The sequence below is a fragment of the Oratosquilla oratoria genome, chromosome 6, assembly GCF_046742065.1.
Source record: "Oratosquilla oratoria isolate Oo_2021 chromosome 6, ASM4674206v1, whole genome shotgun sequence".
NCBI lineage: Eukaryota > Metazoa > Arthropoda > Malacostraca > Stomatopoda > Squillidae > Oratosquilla > Oratosquilla oratoria.
Genome location: NC_134782.1, coordinates 52,302,028 through 52,324,659, shown reverse-complemented (window position 1 = coordinate 52,324,659; position 22,632 = coordinate 52,302,028). Strand labels below are relative to the sequence as shown.

The following is a 22,632-nucleotide window of genomic DNA, read 5'->3' as shown; positions in this document are numbered from 1 at the left end:
AGAGCTACAAGAGTAAGAGAGGAGAAAGAAAGAGTGAACAGGGTACTAAAAACATTTCAAGAAGGTGAACAGGAAATAGGGAAAGAAATTGAAGAAATATATAGACTAGGGAAATACAGTATAGACAAGACCAGACCAATTAAGGTTAAATTCAGGTCACAAACGACAGCAGAGAATGTCTTATCAAAAACAGGAAAACTAGCAGAAAGTGATCAGTACAAACAGGTATGGATAAAAAGAGAGATGAATAAAGAGGAGGGGAAGAGAAAACAAAAAGAATCGAAGCTAGGGAAAAAAACGAGAACAGAACAGAGTCAAAGAGAAATTCTATTGGAGAGTAGTGGATATGAAAGTGAGGAAATGGTTCATAGGAGAGAAAAACAGAAGGGAAACAAAACAGGATGGAGGTAACAGAAAATCAAAATTGTCCTTCATGTAGATGGAATAATAACAGGCTTAAATGAACTGAATGATTACCTGATGGAAAAGGAACCTGACATAATGGGAATTGTGGAGACAAAATTGAAAGATCCATTACCACCCAACAGTGCAGGACAGGGTGCATATATTTATTGGATTAGAAACAGAGAAGCAAAACAAGGTGGAGTTATGTTCCTAACAAAGAAGGATATAAATGTGAGGAATGTTACATATGGAAAGAATAGAGTGGAAATGATCATGATGGAAATAGAGGACAGGGACAAGAGGAGCAGGAAGTTTGTGGTAAATTATGTGCCTCCTAAAACGGCTTCATGGGAAGAGAGAGAACACCAGAATATGTTAGAAGACACAAGGATAACACTACATAAGATAGTAGAAGATGGAGGAAGAATAATTATAATGAGCGACTTTACTTGTAAAGAAATCTGCTGGGAAGAAATGACAGTGAAGGGTGGAGATGACCTATGGGGAAATGTGCTACTTGATATGATTATAGAATATACAATGATACAATGGTTACAAGAGAATACTAGGTACAGAAATGAGGAAGAGCCATATAGACTAGACCTAATAATCACAACAGAACCTGAAATAGTGGACAAGATTGAATATAAGATGCCACTAAGTAAAAAAGACCACATATTAGTAGAACTGGAACTAAATTAAGAAAAATACATGAGAAAAAATTAACAACATGGAAAGGGAAGAATGATGTATGGAAAAACAAATTTTGATAAAATGAGAAAATATTTTCAAAAAGCAGACTGGGAAAGGATATACAAAGAGGAAACAACAGTAGAAGAGAAATGGAAAATTTTGACAACAATTTATAAGGAGTGGAAAAGTATGTTCCAAGACAAAAACAAGAAAAAGGATATGTAAAATGTTGGTACAACAAAAGATGTAGAGTTAAAAAATACATATATACATACATACATATACCAAGGCTTTTTCCCCCTTACAAGGGAGGTAGCCAAAAAGGGAAAGCCATAAAATCATTTCCACCCATTCCATCCCTGAATACACTCCACACCCTTCCACCCTCCCTCTTATCTGAGCACCTCCTGGATGACGGGTCATCCCTGCACCTTGTCCACTGCCCTGGGTCAGAAGCAGTGTCGCAAGACACAGCACATCCACAGCAAGGTCGCTTCATTAAATCGGCGACCCCTCCCTCTCCGTCCCCCCATTGCATAAAAGGAGAGGACTGGGAGAAATCCCTTTGGGCTGCGTCAAATTTTGCTCACACATACTACCTCACCCCCCATCCACCCGCCCATTCCACCTCATGCAATCACAACAGCATCCATATACAACCATTCTCCATTCACCCCTGTCTTCTGTCCTCTCCCGTCCTTCCTCAACAGACATTCCCCTCTTCCCCAAAGCCCCCTTCACCCCATCCATCCACCTCATCCTAGGATGTCCCCTCATGTTCACTCCCTCCACATCTGCCTTCCATACCTCTTTTACTAGTCTTTCTTCACTCATTCTTTCCATGTGTCCAAACCATCCTAATATTCTTTCATCAACCCTATCTCCCAGCTCCTTTTCCACCCCTGTTCTCCACCTAACCTCCTCATTTCTCACTCTATCTAGCCTAGTAACCCCCATCATACTTCTCAGACACCTTATCTCAAACACATTCAAACTCCTTCTCTCTTCTTCTCTTATGTTCCATGTTTCTGCCCCATACAGTGCTGTTGGCACAATCACTCCTTCATACAGTCTCCTCTTAGCATCCATTCCCAAATGTCTATTCCTCATTACACTCTTTAATCCACCAAGGCATTTACTCGCTTCTCTCAATCTACATTCTACCTCCACCTTCACTCCACCTTATCCTGCCACATTTACACCCAAGTATCTAAAACTATCCACTTCCTCCAGTCGCTCTCCCTTAATGCTCACTTCCAGACTACTGCCACTTTCACCCCTTGTACATCTCATCACCTTATTTTTTACCCACATTTATCTTTAGCTTTCTTCTATCACATACTCTCCCAAACTCTGCCACCAACTTCCTCAATCCCTCCTCCGATCCTGCCACAAGCTCAGTGTCGTCCGCAAACAACAGCTGGTTCACCTCCCACTTTTCTCCATTTTCTTTAACCATCTCCAATCCCTTCCCCACTACCCTTGCATTTACCTCTCGCACCACCCCATCCATGTATAAGTTGAACAGCCAGGGCGACATAACGCATCCTTGACGAAGTCCCACCTTTACCTCAAACCACTCACTCTCTCCATTTCCAATCCTGACACAAGCTCTACTACTCTCATAAAAACTCTTGACAGCTCCCAGAAGCTTTCCTCCTATCCCATATATCTGCATAACCTCCCACAGTGCCTTTCTGCCTACCCTATCATAAGCCTTTTCCAGATCCATAAAAGCCCAAAAATCATTCTTCCCCTTTCCTATAGCTTTCTCACATATCTGTCTTACCACAAAGATCTGATCTACACAACCTCTACCTGTCCTAAATCCACACTGTTCCTCACCAATTACTCCTTCTGTTCCTCTCCTAATCCTCTCAATCAAGATCCTCCCATAAGCCTTCCCAACTACACTTAACAAGCTAATCCCTCTGAAACTACTACATTCACACTGTCACCTTTTCCCTTGTAAAGAGGAACTATACAGGCACTCCTGCAGTCCTCCGGCACTCTACCCTCTCTCCAGCAAACATTAAATAACCTCACCAGCCAGTCCACCATCACTGTACCTCCCTTTTTCAGACATTCTGAATGGCATCCATCCAGACCAGGTGCCTTACCTGCTTTCATCATCTTTACAACTGCCTTCACTTCATCCTTCCTTATTTCTCCTCCATTCTCCTCACTCATTTTCTTCACATTTCCCACTGCAGCTATCTTTCCTTCCCTATCCTCCTTCACATTTAGCAACTCCCTAAAATATTCTGCCCATCTTCCCCTTACTGCCTTCTCTTCCATTATCATCTCTCCATCTGCACCTTTTACCTTTTCTTCTCTACTTGATTCGCCTCCTCTTCCTCTCTTAATTTCTTTCCAAAACATCTTTTTATTACTTTCAAAATTTTCTGTCATACTCTTACCCCATTTCACATCTGCTCTCCTCTTTGCCTCCTTTACCTTTTGCTTTACTTCTCTTTTCTTTTCTTTGTACCTCTCATATGACTCCCTCGTCCTATTTTGTAACCAATCTGTGAAAGCTCGCTTCTTCTCTTCTACAACCTTCTTTGTTTCCTCATCCCACCATTCACTACCCTTTCTTCTATTTCCCCCTGTCCTTCTTGTTCCACACACCATCCTTGCACACTTTATGACTCCCTCCTTGAACCATCCCCATTCCTCCTCCACACCTAGCTCCACTCTATCCTTTACTCCCTCCCACTCCTCCTTCAGCTTCTTTTCGTACTCCTTCTCCTTTCCCTTTTCATTCAGAGTTCACTCTAAGAACCTCCCTACCATTTGTCCCTTTCCTCTTTCTCCATCTATCCTCCACTCTCAACTCACCTTCCACCAAAAAATGATCTGATATTCCCCCACCCTCTCCCCTTAGCACATGTACATCCTTAACTCCTATCATAATCCTATTTACCACTACATAATCCATTAGTGCTCTATCTACCACCCTTCCCTCCACCACCCTCTCCCATGTGTACTTATGCTTGACTTGGATAAAATGAAGAAAAAAAAAAAATGGAAAATATATACTGATTATAAAAATGAATATGTACAAGTGCGCAGAGAAGAAAAGAGAAAACATGAAAAGGATGTCATAGAAAAATGTAAAGATCAACCAAAACTATTTCATAGATTTGTAAACAACAAACTGAAAAACAAACAAGAATTAGTGAAACTATGACAAGGAAGAATAGAACACACAGAGGAAATAGAAATGGCAGAAATTATGAACAAGCATTTTAAATCGGTGTTTACGAGAGAGAACATACAACTGAGAGATGACAAGTGGGAGGGGAAAGTCCCCCCTATGAAAGAAATAGAAGTAACAAAGAATGAAATAATGAATCACTTGAGTAATCTCAATGAGCAGTGCAAAAGAATATACTGTACATATACAAATCACTTACCAAATATTACAAAACTTACACCAAATACCTGAACATAAGATCAAAGAAACTTTTGTAAAGATAATAAATAAATAAAAAATCAATCAATCAAATGAAATAAAAATCACCTTAACATCACATGACTTACAAGCTCATCACAGAGAAAACATTGAATTGAATAATGAAATTTTAGTCCTAAGTAACAGAGGCCATATGTCACTATGGGAAATTGAATATGAATGGTAAAGGATGGATTGAAGGAAGTGACAACTGAAAGGCGAGATACCAAAACAAATGAGATGAGTACATCATCCTCAACTGACCTCCATAGGACACAATTTCAACTTAGGGCATGAAACGTTTGTACATCTGTATATTTTAGTCGGTTTTGAAAATTGGGTAGTAAGGACCATACACCAGAAAGCTTGTAACTGTAACTGAAATCATAACCTTTACCTTGTCCTCGTGGATTGTTGGGGGCAGGTAATAGTCACTGCTGGAGAGAAGTGGAGGATTCATACCCATGACTAGAAGGATTCATGACCTGCATACTTCCAATCACACCACCATCACACATTTGGAAGTTAATCACCACTGCACTATTTCTAAACTTAGAATGGTTGGTGTTGGCAAAGTACTACTTTTTATTCTACCAGTTTTTGACCTAGCATACACTGGGAAGTGTAGTTGGTGCATTGATTTTCCCTCCCTACTCTAGTTATGTTTTTTTTTTTTTATTAATTATTATTATTATTATTATTATTATTATTATTATTATTAATTATTCTTCTTCTTCTTCTTCTTTCTCTTCTTCTTCTTCCTCTTCTTCTTCTTCTTGTCCACCAACCACTTATTCTGTCACACTGATGATAAAGCATTATTGTCTATAGTACTTTCTATGGATCAAAGGTAAGTCATTTGCAAATAATTTTAAGGATGGAGCTAACATCTCTTGGGTAGTTATAAATGGTACATGAAATTAAGCATCTCCAAAATCAAGACCATGATTATCAGTTGCTCACATCTATATTATCATCTCATGTAACCCTGCTATCAAATGAAGGTGTGCTTGATCAATCATATTTTCTCAATATTTTTGGCCCTATTTTTGACCCACAAGATTTAAGTCTAAACAGCATATTCCATAAAGGCCATTTCCCATTTATAAGGGGGTGGCTGAGTTAAAATATACCCCCTCACTTCAGTCCTTGAGCCCACATTTAAACTGTTGGATGTGTTGTATTAGACTATATATATATACCAAGAGTATTCTTCCCCCTCATAGGGAATATAGCCAGCTAAGGCATGCACCCAGCCCCACCCATCCCACTCCTATCAGTCACCCATTTGTTTCCCTTTAACCTTAGCTCCTTGTGGATGAAGGGTCATCACTGTCCCCTGCCAGTTGCCCAGGTCAACAATACTTCTAAAAAGACACAGCATATCCACAACAGGGCCAGCCAATTAATTTACATAGCTGTGTTATTGTGGGACAATGTCTTTGTCACAGCATTATAATTGTGAGAAAAGGGGAGCAGTTGTTGGTTTTCAAACCAAACATGGAAGCAATACATCTGATATCGATAGTAAGGCATCTTGGGCAGTCTGGAGATTGAGCATCAGACCTTGTGAAGGCATCATCAAATGGAGGTGAAGATGTTGATGGTTTTGAGGATGGATATCAAAGCAAGGATTTTCTCTGATGTCCATCTCAGGACCACCACCAGCATATACCTGTCATTGGTCCCAATTTCCAGCTAATTAACTAAAATTCATTCAAATACAAGTACCTGTTGTACAAAAAAAGCTGGAGTCCTGGAACCATAATGGTGGAAACTAGAAAACACCAGAAGTAGGTAATTTATCTCTATCTCTGTATCCCACTGTATCCCATGAGGACGAGTTCCGGACAGGACTCAAAACGTCGGGAATAAATCACCTACTTCTCAGTCTGGTGTTTTCTACGTTTCCACCATACAAGTATCTTTACTCACATTTCAAGTAGATCATTTGAAAATGGCAGTCATCTCGTTTGTTTCATCATTCATGTGATACGAATCACAATCTGCCAAGACTTGAAACAAGTTATAATGAGATAAAGTTATCAAAATGGCAAGCAAATTTTATTAAAAAGAAACTGTTAACATCTTTATCCATAAATAGTAAAAAGTTTCCCCAATGTCAGCATGCCTCCTCACACAACTGAGGTCACCAACCCATCTTCGTGTGAAAACACACCCAGAAGCTCAAGTGCCCCTGACAGCTTCCATCCAAGTCTTAATTTCAGTAGATTCCCTGTGCTCCAAAATTATCACATAAAATATTTACACATTTTTTCATGATAAAACAACAGATGCAGACTACAATAAGTCAGCCTGTCCCTCATGATTAATCACAACTCATAGGTTTATTCTAACACCAGCTGATTTGTCTGATATCTCTTTAACCTGTAAAAAGTATTTCTACAACAATTTTTGAGGCACTATTGCAAGGTGACTCACACATATAAATCATTATATACATCCTATCTTTCTTTCAATTTCTGATCAATTCATTTTCATGCTATTCAGTCACACAATACAGTACTACCTCTCGTTAACAGACGTTAATTAGCTGTGTTTGCGGTGTTTATGCTGTGTTTTCGGTGTTTTTGGTGCAGTTGTTTAGTGCTGTGCAATCACTATGCCACCCAAAAACCACTCCAAATCAACGGATTATTCACACCAGTGGACACCATTAGCCCCCTTTTAGTCCATTGGCATAGTGATTGCACAGCACCAAAAACACCGAAAACACAGCGAAAACACCACAAATACAGCTAATTAACGTCCGTTAATGAGAGGTAGTACTGTATATACAAACTTGGTGGGAATCAATATCTTCTTCCCGCAGGTTTATGTGAAACTATAAAATTGTCTGAAAATTGAAGTACTCAAACATTATATAAAAAAGTTATGGCAGTGTATTGGAAAGACCTGCCTCATGACTAGAAGAACAGATCAAAGAGGGAAAAAAATCAGCTCTTGAGAATGAAAACAATTGAAGCACATGAACAAATATGATACAACTGTAAATAATACCAAGTTACTTTGGATTCCAACAGTGTCTACCAGAACAAAATTACCTAAGTTAGTATACAGTCTAAGTCTTAAAGAGTTTTAAGAAACTCTGTAATCTAACATAAGCAGACAAATACAAAATGCGAAAATTCCGCTTATACCACTCCTTGTTATATTCAATATGTTGGGTCCGGTGCAAGTCCAGAAATGCCTTGTAGAATTCAGACATTTCATCTGCCGTTAACCTCTTCTGGTCCTCCACTGTGTTCGCATATTTTTCTTCCAGTCTTTTCTTTATAAAATCTGCTTTCATCTGTCATGAAAAAGGTTCCCAAATCAGGACAATTTTTCTTAATAAGAAAAAAAAACCAATAAGTTACTGTATATAATGTCAATGAAAAGAAAAGTTCAATTTAAAGCAATTTTGCCAAAAATGAGACAAAGACTTGATTATTCTATACTGACACAAGACTAACCTTTTTGAACTTAATGTTGTGATTTTTCCAAAACTCATCATTCCACTCCTGTGTCTCTTCACGATGCTTTCGAAGCTGGAGCTGCAGTGGTGTTTCATTGGTGGGCACATAAAATTTTATTGGTCGAATATTGGAAAATTTATTGGGTGGTCCAATACAATCATGGCTGGCTCCAGGAATCGCTGAATCTATATTCTTATTCTGTTGCTTGGCCTGATTTGAATAAATGATTGTAAAGTAAATAATGTAAGTATCTGAAATTAACAAAGCAGTTAACTTAAAAAGTAGTCATATAGAGTGAAAAGTATTACAGTAAATCAAAGTAGTCATATAGAGTGAAAAGTATTACAGTAAATCAAAGTAGTCATATAGAGTGAAAAGTATTACAGTAAATCTATTGTATATTAAAGACATGATGGGGGCATAGGGAGCTACAACACCCACAAATTTCCATGTTTGGTATTCTGTTCTACTCATACAGCATACCATATATCAATCAGTTGCCCCAGATCTATCTGACAGTCTGACAGGAGACCCACAGTTCCTAGGTAGCTTGCAAAGGACACCACACAGGCCCATAATTCCTTCAAGGAAGGAATATTATGTTGTTGTCTCTGGACTGTTTGTGTGGGGCAGTGCAGGATGAGATGCTCAGTGTCTTCTGTGTGATGGTTGTATTTAGAGCATTTTCCGTAAATGACTAGTCACAAAAAGACAATCATTTCATGACAATAAACCTTTCATAACTCAACATTCCCTAATTCAGAAAGGCTCCCAAACAGTAATAATAATATTAAAGTATATATACATACATATCTATGAATATATATATATATATATATATATATAATACAATATAATATATATATATATATTTGTGAATGTGTGGCAGGAGATTCCCTTTCAAGCATATTTTGTTAAAGAAATGACAGCAAATGAATTAGAAATAATTTCTTTCATAAGCTTTCTAGCTTTCAGAGAGTGGATTTCTGTTGACAGGAGAGGGGAAGAAGTAAATTTCCAACATTGTGAATCTATATTGACAAAATCTAACACACAATACAGAAAAGAAAAAGAAAAACAAAACATAGAATAAACCAAGACATTTCACAGATTGTTCCTATTCATATATATATATATATATATATATATATATATATGTATATATTTGGATGATGGAGAACGTAAACACAGGGGAAGGCTCGGAACCCTAAACACTCTAACGTTTCGTTCGCGTAGAACTTCTTCAGAGAGTGTATGTAGAACTGCAATTTAAGTTTATGTACTAAATCTAATTATCTTTGCGGACACTTGGGAAAGGTCGTTTTTCTGGGGTGCTTTAGAATTTAGCTAAAGAAACTAGTATTTTAATTCTAAAGCACGCCAGAAAAACGACCTTTCCCAAGTGTCCGAAAAGATAATTAGATTTAGTACATAAACTTAAATTGCAGTTCTACATACACTCTCTGAAGAAGTTCTACGCGAACGAAACGTTAGAGTGTTTAGGGTTCCGAGCCTTCCCCTGTGTTTACGTTCTCCATCATCCAAATAATTTGTCTAAAATACTTATCAATATATATATATATATATATATATATATATATATATATATATATATATATATATATATATATATATATATATATATATATATATATATATGGCATGCTTGTGCGTGTTCTGAGATGATCAGTTAGGCTGAGGAACCAACAAATTGGCACCAGTCAAGCTGAAGAAGTCCAAGTGTGACCTCTCCATGAATAGTCTCCCTTCATACATACACAGGCTCACTTATTTGCATTTCCACAATCCAACTGATGATGCAGAATGATCTGCAAAAATGTCTTGGTTTTTTGTTGTTCTGTTTTTGTTTTTTATATTGGGTGTAGATTTTGTCAACATAAATTTCCAATGTCTATTGAAAATTTATTTCTTCCCTTCTCCTTTCAACAGAAATCCACTTCCCAAAAGCTAGAAGGCTTATGAAAGAAATTTATTTCTAATTCATTTGTCATTTTTAACAGAATATATATATATATATATATATATATATATATATATATATATATATATATATATATATATATATATATATATACACTCATGTATAGTGTGAGTTTTTTACAATTGATTCTTTACTAAAAAACAGGGGGTTGGACTATACACAGGTAATGTTTTTGAATGTTAAAATTCATGCATTTTTGGTGAGTGTAACTTATCTAGTAGACCTACATTGTCATGGTATCTTTGTGTAACCTTAATAGTACCAGCAAACTCCTTTTATCTGCTTTCCATAGCCTAAATTCTTTCTTTTTGTTGCCATATGAATATCAAGACTTCATTCACTATGTATACCACTCATAATCTACAAAAACCTTATATAAATGAAGACTTGACAATGCTTTTTTCCTTTCTCCAATATGCATGCACCCTTGTTTGTGTGCATTTACATTTCTGAGGTATTGCTCTTCCAAGTACAGTGAGTCCTCCTTATACAGTAATTCTTTATCCGGTGAATTCACAGTTACGGTATTTAGTAATTACTACCTTCAATTCTATTTACGGTAAGAAAAATTCACAGATACGGTATCCGCTCGTGTTTTGTTTACACCGTACCATAGCGCCACCACACCGTGCAGCCGCCACCACAATCAGTCTCTTCCCGCATTCGGTATACGGTAATTTCAATTTGCGGTAAGTTTTTCAGGAACGCATATGTACCGTATAATGAGGACTTACTGTACCATATTTGACAGTTTATAGGACACACCTCAATTTGGGCAGGCATTGTTTTAGTACAAGTATGGTAAAGTGTCATCAGTTAATGCCTTCCTGATTGGTATTATTTTATATGAATTATCAGTTTGTATATTTTTTGCATCTATATTACAATAATTCGAACAACTTTTGTTTGTAATGTTTTTTTCCTTAAATTTAATACTAAGGGATGATGAAAAAAATAATTCCTGCAACCTTTCCGCCACCTGCACACCAAAGTGGTGTCATGGCTGTCCACAGTGCAAGATGTACATCAGTCTCTGCACACATCTTTTGATTAGATTAGGTAGATTAGGTTAGGTTAGCTTAGGTTAGAATAGGAAGGAGAAAAACATACATTTCACAAAAAAAAAAAAAAAAAAGGCTCTTCATTGACATGTAGTGAGAAGGTTGCACAATTTTTTTCTCACCATCCCTTGATGATTAATTTCTACAAGAAACATTACAAAGAAAAGTTGTCGAATTTGTTGTAATATAGATGCAAAAAATATACAAACTGCTGTGACAGCGGGCGAGATGAAACTTCACAAATTCCCAGGATAGAAATACTGGTTCCTGGTACTGAAATATAATCATAACCCAACCACCTGGTTTTAGTAGCTGTAAACATGAATTGGACCCCTACTACCCACAGACAGGGATCTGTGAACAGAACAAGACTCAACCTGGCAAATTCCTAGAGTATCATGGTCCCATTAGGCAACACAATTTGGTCAACCTTCCCACCTTCCTTCCTGTACTAAGCAAAGCAAAATGAATGATCAACATTCTATTTTATCAGCAAATCATTGATGTTTATAAGACTTTCAGTTTGAACATCAAAGATCGGAATGTAAAAATCAACAAGAAAATTAACATATAATATTTTCCAAGCATGGGCTTTGGATAACAGAAGGAAACACTAATCTAAGTCTACAAATAGTTCATAGGATCCATACCCAACTATGCTTCCATTACTTGGTTCCCAATGATATGCAAAACACACCTTAGAATTCATTACAGATAACCTGCAATATTTAGGAAAATGGCAACAACTTCCAGGATGAGACAATAAGTCAATTAGGGAAGATATACAAAAAATATCCAACATAAAACAATATGTAGGGGATGGAATGGGTGGGAGTGGTTTCTATGCTTTTTTCTTTTTGGCTATCCCCCATGTAAGGGGGAAAAAAGCCTTTGGTATATGTATGTACAATATAAAACATTGTGAATAATAATCGGATACACCAAAACCACCCTAATAAAACATCTGCCCACACAAATAAATATCCTCCCCATAGAATATTGTATGAAAAATTATTTGTATACAGGACAAAAGTCCTAACCTCTACTCGCCTATCTCATTATGTCATACAATAATAACTAACTGAATGTAACAAAAAAACACACCAGCAGAATATCACTCACACACATACATAGAATTTTTTCACATTCTGATCACAAAACAAGTTCTTCATGACCAACCACAAAACTTCCTAATCTATCAAATGACCCCAGACATCAGCCCAACATAAAAATCTCCCTCAAGAGAAGCAAGAGTTACATTAGCACATTTATGTTCAGATCACCATCCAGTTCTGTGACAGTACCAGCACAAAAGGGGCTGGCTATTGGAATAAAATGCCCCAGATGCAGCCATCACACAAGACAGTGAATGCCTCATCTTGCACTGCCCCACACATGGGTTTAGAAATTTACCGTACAAAGACAGGCTGCCATAGGCACCTTAACTTACACTCTCTGAAAAAACAAAGTGTACAGGGTGATCTATTGAGGTATTCAAATAGCTCAAGGGCTTTAACAAGGGTGATGCAGGCAAGGTCATTATATTATGACAGCAAGGCAGGACTCGTAATAATATATTTAAATTGGGCAAATTTAGGTTTTATGAGAAGATTAGATAATTCTATGAATAGGGATGACAGGAGGTACGGGACATGGAGATGCTTCGTGTTGGCCTTATGGTCTCTTGCAGTCTGCCCCCATTCTTATGATCTTATGTTCACACTAGTTATGCCAAGACAACACAATATTTCTTGACTGATTGATTAACAGACCAATGCAATGGATACTGTATTCATAACTTTGCCATGCTAAACAAAACCAAAGGACTATTCACTATTGGCACCAACACTATCTACTGTATCAACAAATTACCTTTGTTTAAATGGCAAAATTCCAGAATAACACAAACATGGATATGTAACATGAAACTTATGCTGCCTAAGTGCTCTTAATCTAACTTCACTGAACATAAAATAACCAGTCCATAGAAAAAAAAATTCAAATACAAAAAGAAATAGGTGAAAAACATTTTCGTGTGTAACTGGAATTGAACTATTTAAATTAATAAGGGATTGTTGGTAATCTATTTTGCCATATAGTACAGCATGGGAGGTGTGAGAGGTGCAAATTTATACTCCAGGAGTACGTGTAAACAAGGAGACGTCCAGAGGCTTGAAGCTGTCCAAAGCGGTCCTACTAAATAACACCCGGTAGCGACCGGCGATTTCCTATGGTGCCCGGGCGTTGTGTAACCCTGTTTTTTCAGTTCCAATGGTTCATATCATATGAATGATTTGTCTACTGGTGAATTCACGAAAAAAATTGTTGAATTTAGCAGGAGAAACGAAGCAAAGAGCAGAAAATCCTTTGCTGAATTTAGCGCCTGGACTGTGGGGGTGCTGCCATCTTTGTTTATGTCCGGTCATTGGAAAATGTGGAATGGCTAAATTACCAACAACTAGGTTAGGTTAGGACCTAACCTAACCTAAACCACCGCCACAGTCCAGGTGCTAAATTTAGCAAAGGATCTTCTGCTTTGTGCATTGTTTCTCCTACTAAATTCAGCAATTTTTTCATGAATTCACTAGTAGACGAATCATTCATATGATATGAACCATTGGAACTGAAAAAAATACACACAACACCCAGGCACCATAGAAAATCGCCGGTCGCTGCCAGGCAATAATAAGTATGACCTGTCTAAAGAAATTACACCAGGCATATTAGAGGGATGAAGGATCTCAATTATTGGGATCAATTGGAAGCATTGGGACTCTACTTCCAATAAAGGTGGAGAGAAAGGTATAGGATCACATATACATGGAAAATCCTGGAGGGCCTTGTTCCCATCCCCACGCCCTCAACAATCAAGCCATATTACAGTGTAAGGCACGGATGTAAGTGTGAGAGACCAACGCTCCCATCAAGAGCTCCAGAGAGGGTTAAGACCTTACTGGCATCCAGCCTGGGTCACGAGGGTCTAAAAATTTTCAACGCACTCCCAAAAGAAGTAAGAGAGAAAACCAACTGCCCAGTGGACAGCTTCAAGCATGTGCTGGACAGATTTCTATGAAAGGTGCCAGACAATTCCCTAGTGCCAGGTTGCACCGTCTTCCAACACAATAATAGTTAAATAGACCAACTGGCCCTTGGCCTTGTGAGGAGGGACAGCAGGACTGGCAGCAGCGGTAGGTCACTCCAGCTGTGAGGACAGACCTCAGAACTTTTCCAAGTAAACCAAGCAAGCAAGTAATTATGAATTAATCTAGCAATAAGCTTGAAAGTGGCCAAAGACAAAATATCTCGTACCTTTTGTATGGGAGGATACCTAACTTCCTTCCGCTGACAGTTCCTGAAACTTGTACTTAAACTTCTCTTTGAACTGCTGCTAAAACTGCCAAACTTTAATCTCATCTTAAGCATGTTCTGAAAAAAAATACCGTTGTGCTATAAAAGAACATAAAAAATGTTGGGGCAACTGAGTAATCTTGGGGAAAATTGCTGGTTCTCTATTGACTATTTCTATGAAAAAGTTCGATTATTTAGGGAAAACATCCCATAGAAGTTTAACTACTGAGTGACCTGTGTGGTTCAAACCATTACTTCATATTAATGAAGAAGCGCGAGGTGTATCTGCTCCCTTCCAAAATCGCAGCAGCCTAATTCGTTCATCAAAACAAATGACGTCACAACTGAAACGTTTTCTTTGAAGCAAGTTCTTAGAGAGAATGTATATTCAGTCATTTTAGCTTCTTTCCTAGATTAATGTTCTTTTTATCGTTTTAAATTATTCTGCTGCAGTTATTGTATTCTGACGTTTCAAATAATACATTGGAAATTTTACATCTGATTAAGTGTTGTTTTATGACCACATACATGAGCTGATTATTGATATAAATACTCAGTGTTCGTATTTTGTATTGATAGCCTTCTTATTTAGTTGAGGCTAGCAACATGGATGATGATGCATTTATTGGGAAATTTAAAACGGTAAACGTTTCAATGAGTTGTATGATATATTCAAGGTAAAGAAATTGAACTCGATACAGTTTTATATCACATTGATTTCACTAGTCTGATATTGTACTATGGAATCCATAATAAATGTGCATGCTAGATATACAAGTTCTGTTGGGGTGTGCTTGTTCACTCAGTTTACATTTTGATTCTGCAGGAAAGAATTCAATTATCTCACAGTTGACCTTCTGGAAGAAGCCTAGGGCTGTGTATCCAACTCCGTACTATTATCTGAATTTGCGATGGCGGTCGCCATGATTTTACTACATTATATTTTGGAATTGCAATTATATTTGAAGTAATGATTTTTCCAGGCTTTGTCCTGGTTAATCTCAAACGACATGACTGACTTTGATTGGACTACATACTAGGGTAGTATATTCCAGTTATTTATTACTTGGCTGCAGAATTAATTTTTGCACTTAGGCCACATAAGAGAATTAGTTAATTATTGTCCCCACCCGACCCGAGAAAGCGGCCCCGACTCGAATCTTTTTTCTCTTCCTCTCTCTCTCTCTCTCTCTCTCTCTCTCTCTCTCTCTCTCTCTCTCTCTCTCTCTCTCTCTCTCTCTCTCTCTCTCTCTCTCTCTTTCTCAATTTCAAAAATCGTGACTCTCGAGTTTCGAGCCTTCCGAACGTGCCCGAGTGAGCCTGGGTACCATTCGGTGCAGTGCATAAATAGCTGACTCGGTGAAAATGCCGAAGTGCTTAGTCCGATTTGTTCTTTGGATTATGGTATTTTTAAGGCTTTTATCGTAGACAGCATAGTACAAGGTGGCAACTGTACCCTCTTAAAGCCCTGGTGTGGACTGCGAATTGCCAACGACAAGCCTCTTTCTAAATTCTACGTCAACCCCTTAACCCCATCCATCCATCTCATCCTCGGTCGTCCACTTAAGTTCACTCCCTCCAACTCTGCCTTCCACATCTCTTTTACCAATCTTTCACCACTTATTCTTTCAATGTATCCAAACCATCCCAATAATCTTTCATCAGTTCTACCTGCTATTTCCTTTTCTACTCCCGCTCTCCTCCTCAACTCGTTTCTCATTCTACCCAACACACACACACACACACACACACACACACACACACACACACACACACACACACACACACACACACACACACACACACAAGATTGGAAAAATGCAAATATTGTACCAATATATAAAGGAGGTGAAAATCCAGCTAACTATAGACCGGTCTCCCTTACAAGCACAATAGCAAAAATATGTGAAAAAGTTATCAAAAGTAAATGGATTAAACATTTGGAAGAGAATAATATACTAAATCCAAAACAATTTGGATTTAGACATGGAAGATCATGTGCCACAAACTTGATTTGCTTTTACTCGAGGCTAATAGAAATAATACAAGAAAGGGACGGATGGGCAGATTGTGCCTTCTTAGATCTACAAAAAGCATTTGATAAAGTACCACACAAAAAGCTACTAAGAAAATTTGAAATAATAGGTGGAGTACAAGGAAAGTTATTGGAATGGATGGAAGATTTCTTGAACGGGAGAAAAATGAGGGTGGTACTTAGAGACAAGAACTCGACCTGGGAAGAAATGATAAGTGGAGTCCCACAAGGTTCTGTATTGGCTCCGATAATGTTTGCCCTATATGAATGACATGGATGAAGGTGTAGAATGTTATATGAACTTCTTTGCAGATGATGCAAAACTATTAAAGAGAGTAAGTACAGAGGAAGATTGAAAATTACTAGAAAAAGACCTGGATAAAGTCTGGGAATGGAGTCAAAAGTGTGAAGTGAACTTCAACATCAAGAAATGTAGTATAATGGAATTTGGAAAAAGTAAAAATAGAATATCAGGACAACATAAAATTGGTACAAAGGAAGAAAAAAGTTAACTCGAAAAGGGATCTAGGAGTAATTACCATCAATGACATGGCACCAGACAAACATATCAACAAAATAGTCGGAGAAACCTTCAATTTACTAAGATCAAGGAAAGTGGCCTTTGACTACTTGAATGAAGGATTGGTAAAGAAAATATTAGTTGCATTGACAAGACCAAGATTGGAGTATGCTGCGACAGTATGGACACCCATACATACATACATACATATACCAAGGCTTTTTCCCCCTTTCAAGGGAGGTAGCCAAAAAGGGAAAGGCATAAAAACACTCCCACCCATTTCATCCCCAAATACACTCCACACCCTTCCCACCCTCCCTCTCATCTGAGCACCTCCTGGATGACGGGTCATCCCTGCACCTTGCCCACCGCCCTGGGTCAGAAGCAGTGTCGCAAGACACAGCACATCCACAGCAAGGCCGCTTCATTTAATCGGCGACCCCCCCCCCCCTCTCCGTCTCCTCTTGCATATAAGGAGAGGACGGGGAGAAATCCCTTCGGGCTGCGTCAAAATTTGCTCACACATACTACCTCACCCCACACCCACCCACCCCGCCCATTTCTCCTCATGCAATCACAACATCATCCATATACAACCATTCTCCACTCACCTCTGTCTTCCGTCCTCTCCCTTCCTTCCTCAACAGACATTCCCCTCTTCCCCAAAGCCCCCTTCACCCCATCCATCCACCTCATCCTAGGACGTCCCCTCATGTTCACTCCCTCCACATCTGCCTTCCATACCTCTTTTACTAGTCTTTCTTCACTCATTCTTTCCATGTGTCCAAACCATCCTAATATTCTTTCATCAACCCTATCTCCCAGCTCCTTTTTCACCCCTGTTCTCCTCCTCACCCCCTCATTTCTCACTCTATCCAGCCTAGTAACCCCCACCATACTTCTCAGACACCTCATCTCAAACACATTCAAACTCCTTCTCTCTTCTTCTCTCTTCTTCTCTTATGTTCCACGTTTCTGCCCCATACAGTGCTGTTGGCACAATCACTCCTTCATACAGTCTCCTCTTCGCATCCATTCCCAAATGTCTATTCCTCATTACACTCTTTAATCCACCAAGGCATTTACTCGCTTCTCTCAATCTACATTCTACCTCCACCTTCACTCCACCTTTTCCTGCTACACTTGCACCCAAGTATCTAAAACTATCCACTTCCTCCAGTCGCTCTCCCTTAATGTTCACTTCCAGTATACTGCCACTTTCACCCCTTGTACATCTCATCACCTTACTTTTACCCACATTTATCTTTAGCTTTCTTCTATCACATACTCTCCCAAACTCTGCCACCAGCTTCCTCAATCCCTCCTCCGATCCTGCCACAAGCGCAGTGTCGTCCGCAAACAACAGCTGGTTCACCTCCCACTTTTCTCCATTTTCTTTAACCATCTCCAATCCCTGACCCACTACCCTTGCATTCACCTCTCGCACCACCCCATCCATGTATAAGTTGAACAGCCAGGGCGACATAACGCATCCTTGACGAAGTCCCACCTTTACCTCAAACCACTCACTCTCTCCATTTCCAATCCTGACACAAGCTCTACTACTCTCATAAAAACTCTTGACAGCTCCCAGAAACTTTCCTCCTATCCCATAAATCTGCATAACCTCCCACAGTGCCTTTCTGTCTACCCTATCATAAGCCTTTTCCAGATCCATAAAAGCCCAAAAAACATCCTTCCCCTTTCCTATAGCTTTCTCACATATCTGTCTTACCACAAAGATCTGATCTACACAACCTCTACCTGTCCTAAATCCACACTGTTCCTCACCAATTACTCCTTCTGTTCCTCTCCTAATCCTCTCAATCAAGATCCTCCCATAAGCCTTCCCAACTACACTTAACAAGCTAATCCCTCTGAAACTACTACATTCACACTTGTCCCCTTTTCCATTGTAAAGAGGAACTATACAGGCACTCCTCCAGTCCTCCGGTACTCTACCCTCTCTCCAGCAAACATTAAATAATCTCACCAACCAGTCCACCATCACTTGACCTCCCTTTTTCAGACATTCTGCATGGCATCCATCCAGACCAGGTGCCTTACCTGCTTTCATCATCTTTACAACTGCCTTCACCTCATCCTTCCTTATTTCTCCTCCATTCTCCTCACTCATCACTCTCATTTTCTTCGCATTTCCCACTGCAGCTATCTTTCCTTCCCTATCCTCCTTCACATTTAGCAACTCCCTAAAATATTCTGCCCATCTTCCCCTTACTGCCTTCTCTTCCATTATAATCTCTCCATCTGCACCTTTTACCTTTTCTTCCCTACTTGATTCGCCTCCTCTTCCTCTCTTAATTTCTTTCCAAAACATCTTTTTATTACTTTCAAAATTTTCTGTTATACTCTTACCCCATTTCACATCTGCTCTCCTCTTTGCAACCTTTACCTTTTGCTTTACTTCTCTTTTCTTTTCTTTGTACCTCTCATATGACTCCCTCGTCCTCTTTTGTAACCAATCTGTGAATGCTCGCTTCTTCTCTTCTACAACCTTCTTTGTTTCCTCATCCCACTATTCACTACCCTTTCTTCTATTTCCCCCTGTCCTTCTTGTTCCACACACCATCCTTGCACACTTTATGACTCCCTCCTTGAACCATCCCCATTCCTCCTCCACACCCATCTCTACTCCATCCTTTACTCCCTACCACTCCTCCTTCAGCTTCTTTCCGTACTCCTTCTCCTTTTCCTTTTCATTCAAGGAGTTCACTCTAAGAACCTCCCTACCTTTTGTCCCTTTCCTCTTTCTCCATCTATCCTCCACTCTCAACTTACCTTCCACCAAAAAATTATCTGATATTCCCCCACCCTCTCCCCTTAGCACATGTACATCCTTAACTCTTCCTATCATAATCCTATTTACCACTACATAATCCATTAGCGCTCTATCTACCACCCTTCCCTTCACCACCCTCTCCCATGTGTACTTATGCTTGACTTTCTTCCGAAACACTGTATTTGCTATCATCAACTCTCTTTCTAGACACATTTCCACCATCAACTCTCCACTACGATTCTTTCCTGGAACTCCACACTTCCCAACCACTCCATCGATTGGACCATTTCCCACCCTAGCATTAAGGTCTCCCAGTACTATTACATTGACATTTCTTCCTAAACCCTCTATGCACTCATTTAAATCCATCCAAAAGGCCTCCCTTTCTTCCACGCTCTTCTCACTGCCAGGCCCATATGCACTTACAAAGACCCACATCTCCTTTCCCAGTTTCACCTTCATCCACATTATCCTTGAGGAAACCTCCTTCCACTCCACTACCTGTTTACCTATCTCCTCACTTACTAGAATAGCCACCCCTTCCCTCCCTCGCCCTCTCTTCACTCCTGATAACCTCCCACTTACACTCCCAAACTCGGTCCCGGACGATTGGTCTAACGACGATTGGTCTAATTCCAATTGGTCCAAAGCGAATTGGTCTAAAACCAACCGCTTCACCTAAAGGATAGTTTGTGCAAAATTTCTTTATTCTAACTACCGATTTAACTAAGATTGGTTCAAAGCGAATTGGTCTAAAACCAAATATACGATTCGTCTAATTACCATAGCTAACTACCGCTTCACCTAAAGGATAGTTTGTGCAAAATTTCTTTATTCTAACTACCGATTTAACTAAGAGATAGTAGGCTCTGCACATGTTGGAATTTTTAAGCTAATTACCGAACTACAAAAGGAACAAAAAAATGTGGAAGAACATATTGAATGCATTATTAGAGGAGAATCTAACGCTAAACTCAAGAGAAAAGATATTGAACGTGAAGAGAGAATCTTGTCTGTTTTTAGCGAGAAGGACAATTACGATAGGTTAGAGTTTCTACGAGCGCTGGCACATAATTAATCTAAAATTTTGAGCTTTCAGTATATAATATTGCTTATTAAGTTAAATTTTTATATCCTTTTTGTATTTTTAAAGTATATTTTTATGTGTGTCCTAAATATAAGTCTCTATCATTGTCTTTAAAGTATATTTTTATGTGTGTCTTAAATAAAAGTCTCTGATTTAAATTCTTGTATTTCTATCATTGTCTTTACACCAATTTTAGACTAATCGTCATTAGACCAAATAGTATATTGGACGAATCGGTTTTAGACGTATCGGTTTTAGACGAATTGGTCTATTAGACCAATTGGCTTTGGACCAATCGGTATTAGACCAATCGTCGTTAGACCAATCGTACCAAACCCCCCAAACTTACACTCACCCTTCCCTTTCAACTTAGTTTCACTCAAAGCCAACACATCCATCTTTCTTCTCACAAACATACTACCTATCTCTTCCCTTTTACTCTCATCTGTACCACATCCACGCACATTAAAAGACCCAAACCTTAGGGTGCTGGTCCGAGGCCCTCCAGCACCCCTTATGCCTTCACTTTTATTTTTAGGAGATATGCCCCGTGGGGCTACAGGGAGAAGGATGCCTAGTCCCAATCCCCGTCCCTTTCTTCTCGCCTCTTACGATCCAAGTGGGAATACTTGGTGACAGTATTCTTTTCCCCCACCACAGGGCATTTCTTTTCCCCCACCCAGTACTATAAAAAAAAAAAAAAAATAGAAAGAATTCAAAGAGCAACGGCAAAGATGGCACCAATACTCTCCAAACTGACATACGAACAAAGATTGTACAAACTCGAACTACCAACCCTGGAACAGAGAAAAGAAAGAGGAGATCTACTGACCATCTACAGAATTATGCACTAAAGAAGTCTGCTAAAAAAAAAATCTGCCTTTTCGTTGTCTTTGTCTTACCTTCCTTTGCATTGTCAACATATGAAACCGGAATACCAACCCTCCGAAAAAGCTTTTTCCATTACACACTTCCAAAATATCTTAGGGTTATCTTTCATGTGTTTGGCAATATTTTTCCTTATTTCTCACTTCTCCTTGTTTCACTTCTGATCTGATTATTTATTTGTCTGTATTCTTTCTCCACTTTTTGGCACTCTCTGTCATTCAGTTCTCCACTTATGTCTATTAGCATTGCTTTTATTTGTTTCAGTAGGTACCATAACCGTTTCTTTGGTTTTTGTCCACAATTAGTCCTTTTTCTTAATGATATTTTGTCCTTGGTTTCTCTCACTGGAATGCACTTCCTTATCACTGTATCCATTTTTTCTAAACTTCTTTCACATTCCCTCAATATCCCTTTCTACAAGCATTCAGGCCATTTTATACTTAATTTTTGCCTCATGAGTTTACAACCCGCATTCTCATACATTACACAAGTCATTTATTTTGTTTTCCTTCAACTTAAATATCACACTTGAAAGTTATACATGCATGATCACCCTTTCCTATGGGACCTACTATTTTTACATCCTCCACAATACCCTGATTCCTAAGAACACCTTTTACTCATACACAATATATTATGTAATTTAGATTAATATCCATAATATATAGATAAGCAGAAATAACTATACATTCTAATTATTATAAAATAAAAAAGTATCCAAAACTTGTATCACCAAAATAAAATGTAAACAATTTATAGTCTGTAAACTGTTCAATATGCTGAGGTAAGCTTTTTCAGATGCATTCCATCAACAGAGAGAAGAGCTGGCAGTCTTTAGGTGGAAAGCAGACCGGGAA

General features: G+C 38.7%; 1 protein-coding gene across 3 annotated transcripts in view; it reads right to left on the bottom strand.

Moving 5' to 3' along the window:
- Nucleotides 1-6,597: 6,597 nt before the first annotated feature.
- The window catches only part of Coa8 (Cytochrome c oxidase assembly factor 8), a 116,888-nt gene continuing 100,853 nt past the window's right edge, over nt 6,598-22,632 (bottom strand). Inside the window, exons 1-4 of one of the 3 annotated variants that reach the window (XM_076186965.1) lie at nt 14,701-14,838; nt 14,407-14,523; nt 8,032-8,244; nt 6,598-7,868 (exon numbers count right to left, since the gene is read on the bottom strand). In XM_076186965.1, the coding sequence (XP_076043080.1) occupies nt 7,638-7,868; nt 8,032-8,244; nt 14,407-14,520 (558 nt within the window). In that variant the 5' untranslated portion in view covers nt 14,521-14,523; nt 14,701-14,838 and the 3' untranslated portion in view covers nt 6,598-7,637. Of the gene's footprint in view, nt 7,869-8,031; nt 8,245-14,406; nt 14,524-14,679; nt 14,839-22,632 lie in introns of those variants that run through there. The other 2 variants (XM_076186966.1, XM_076186963.1) reach the window with 2 other exon arrangements.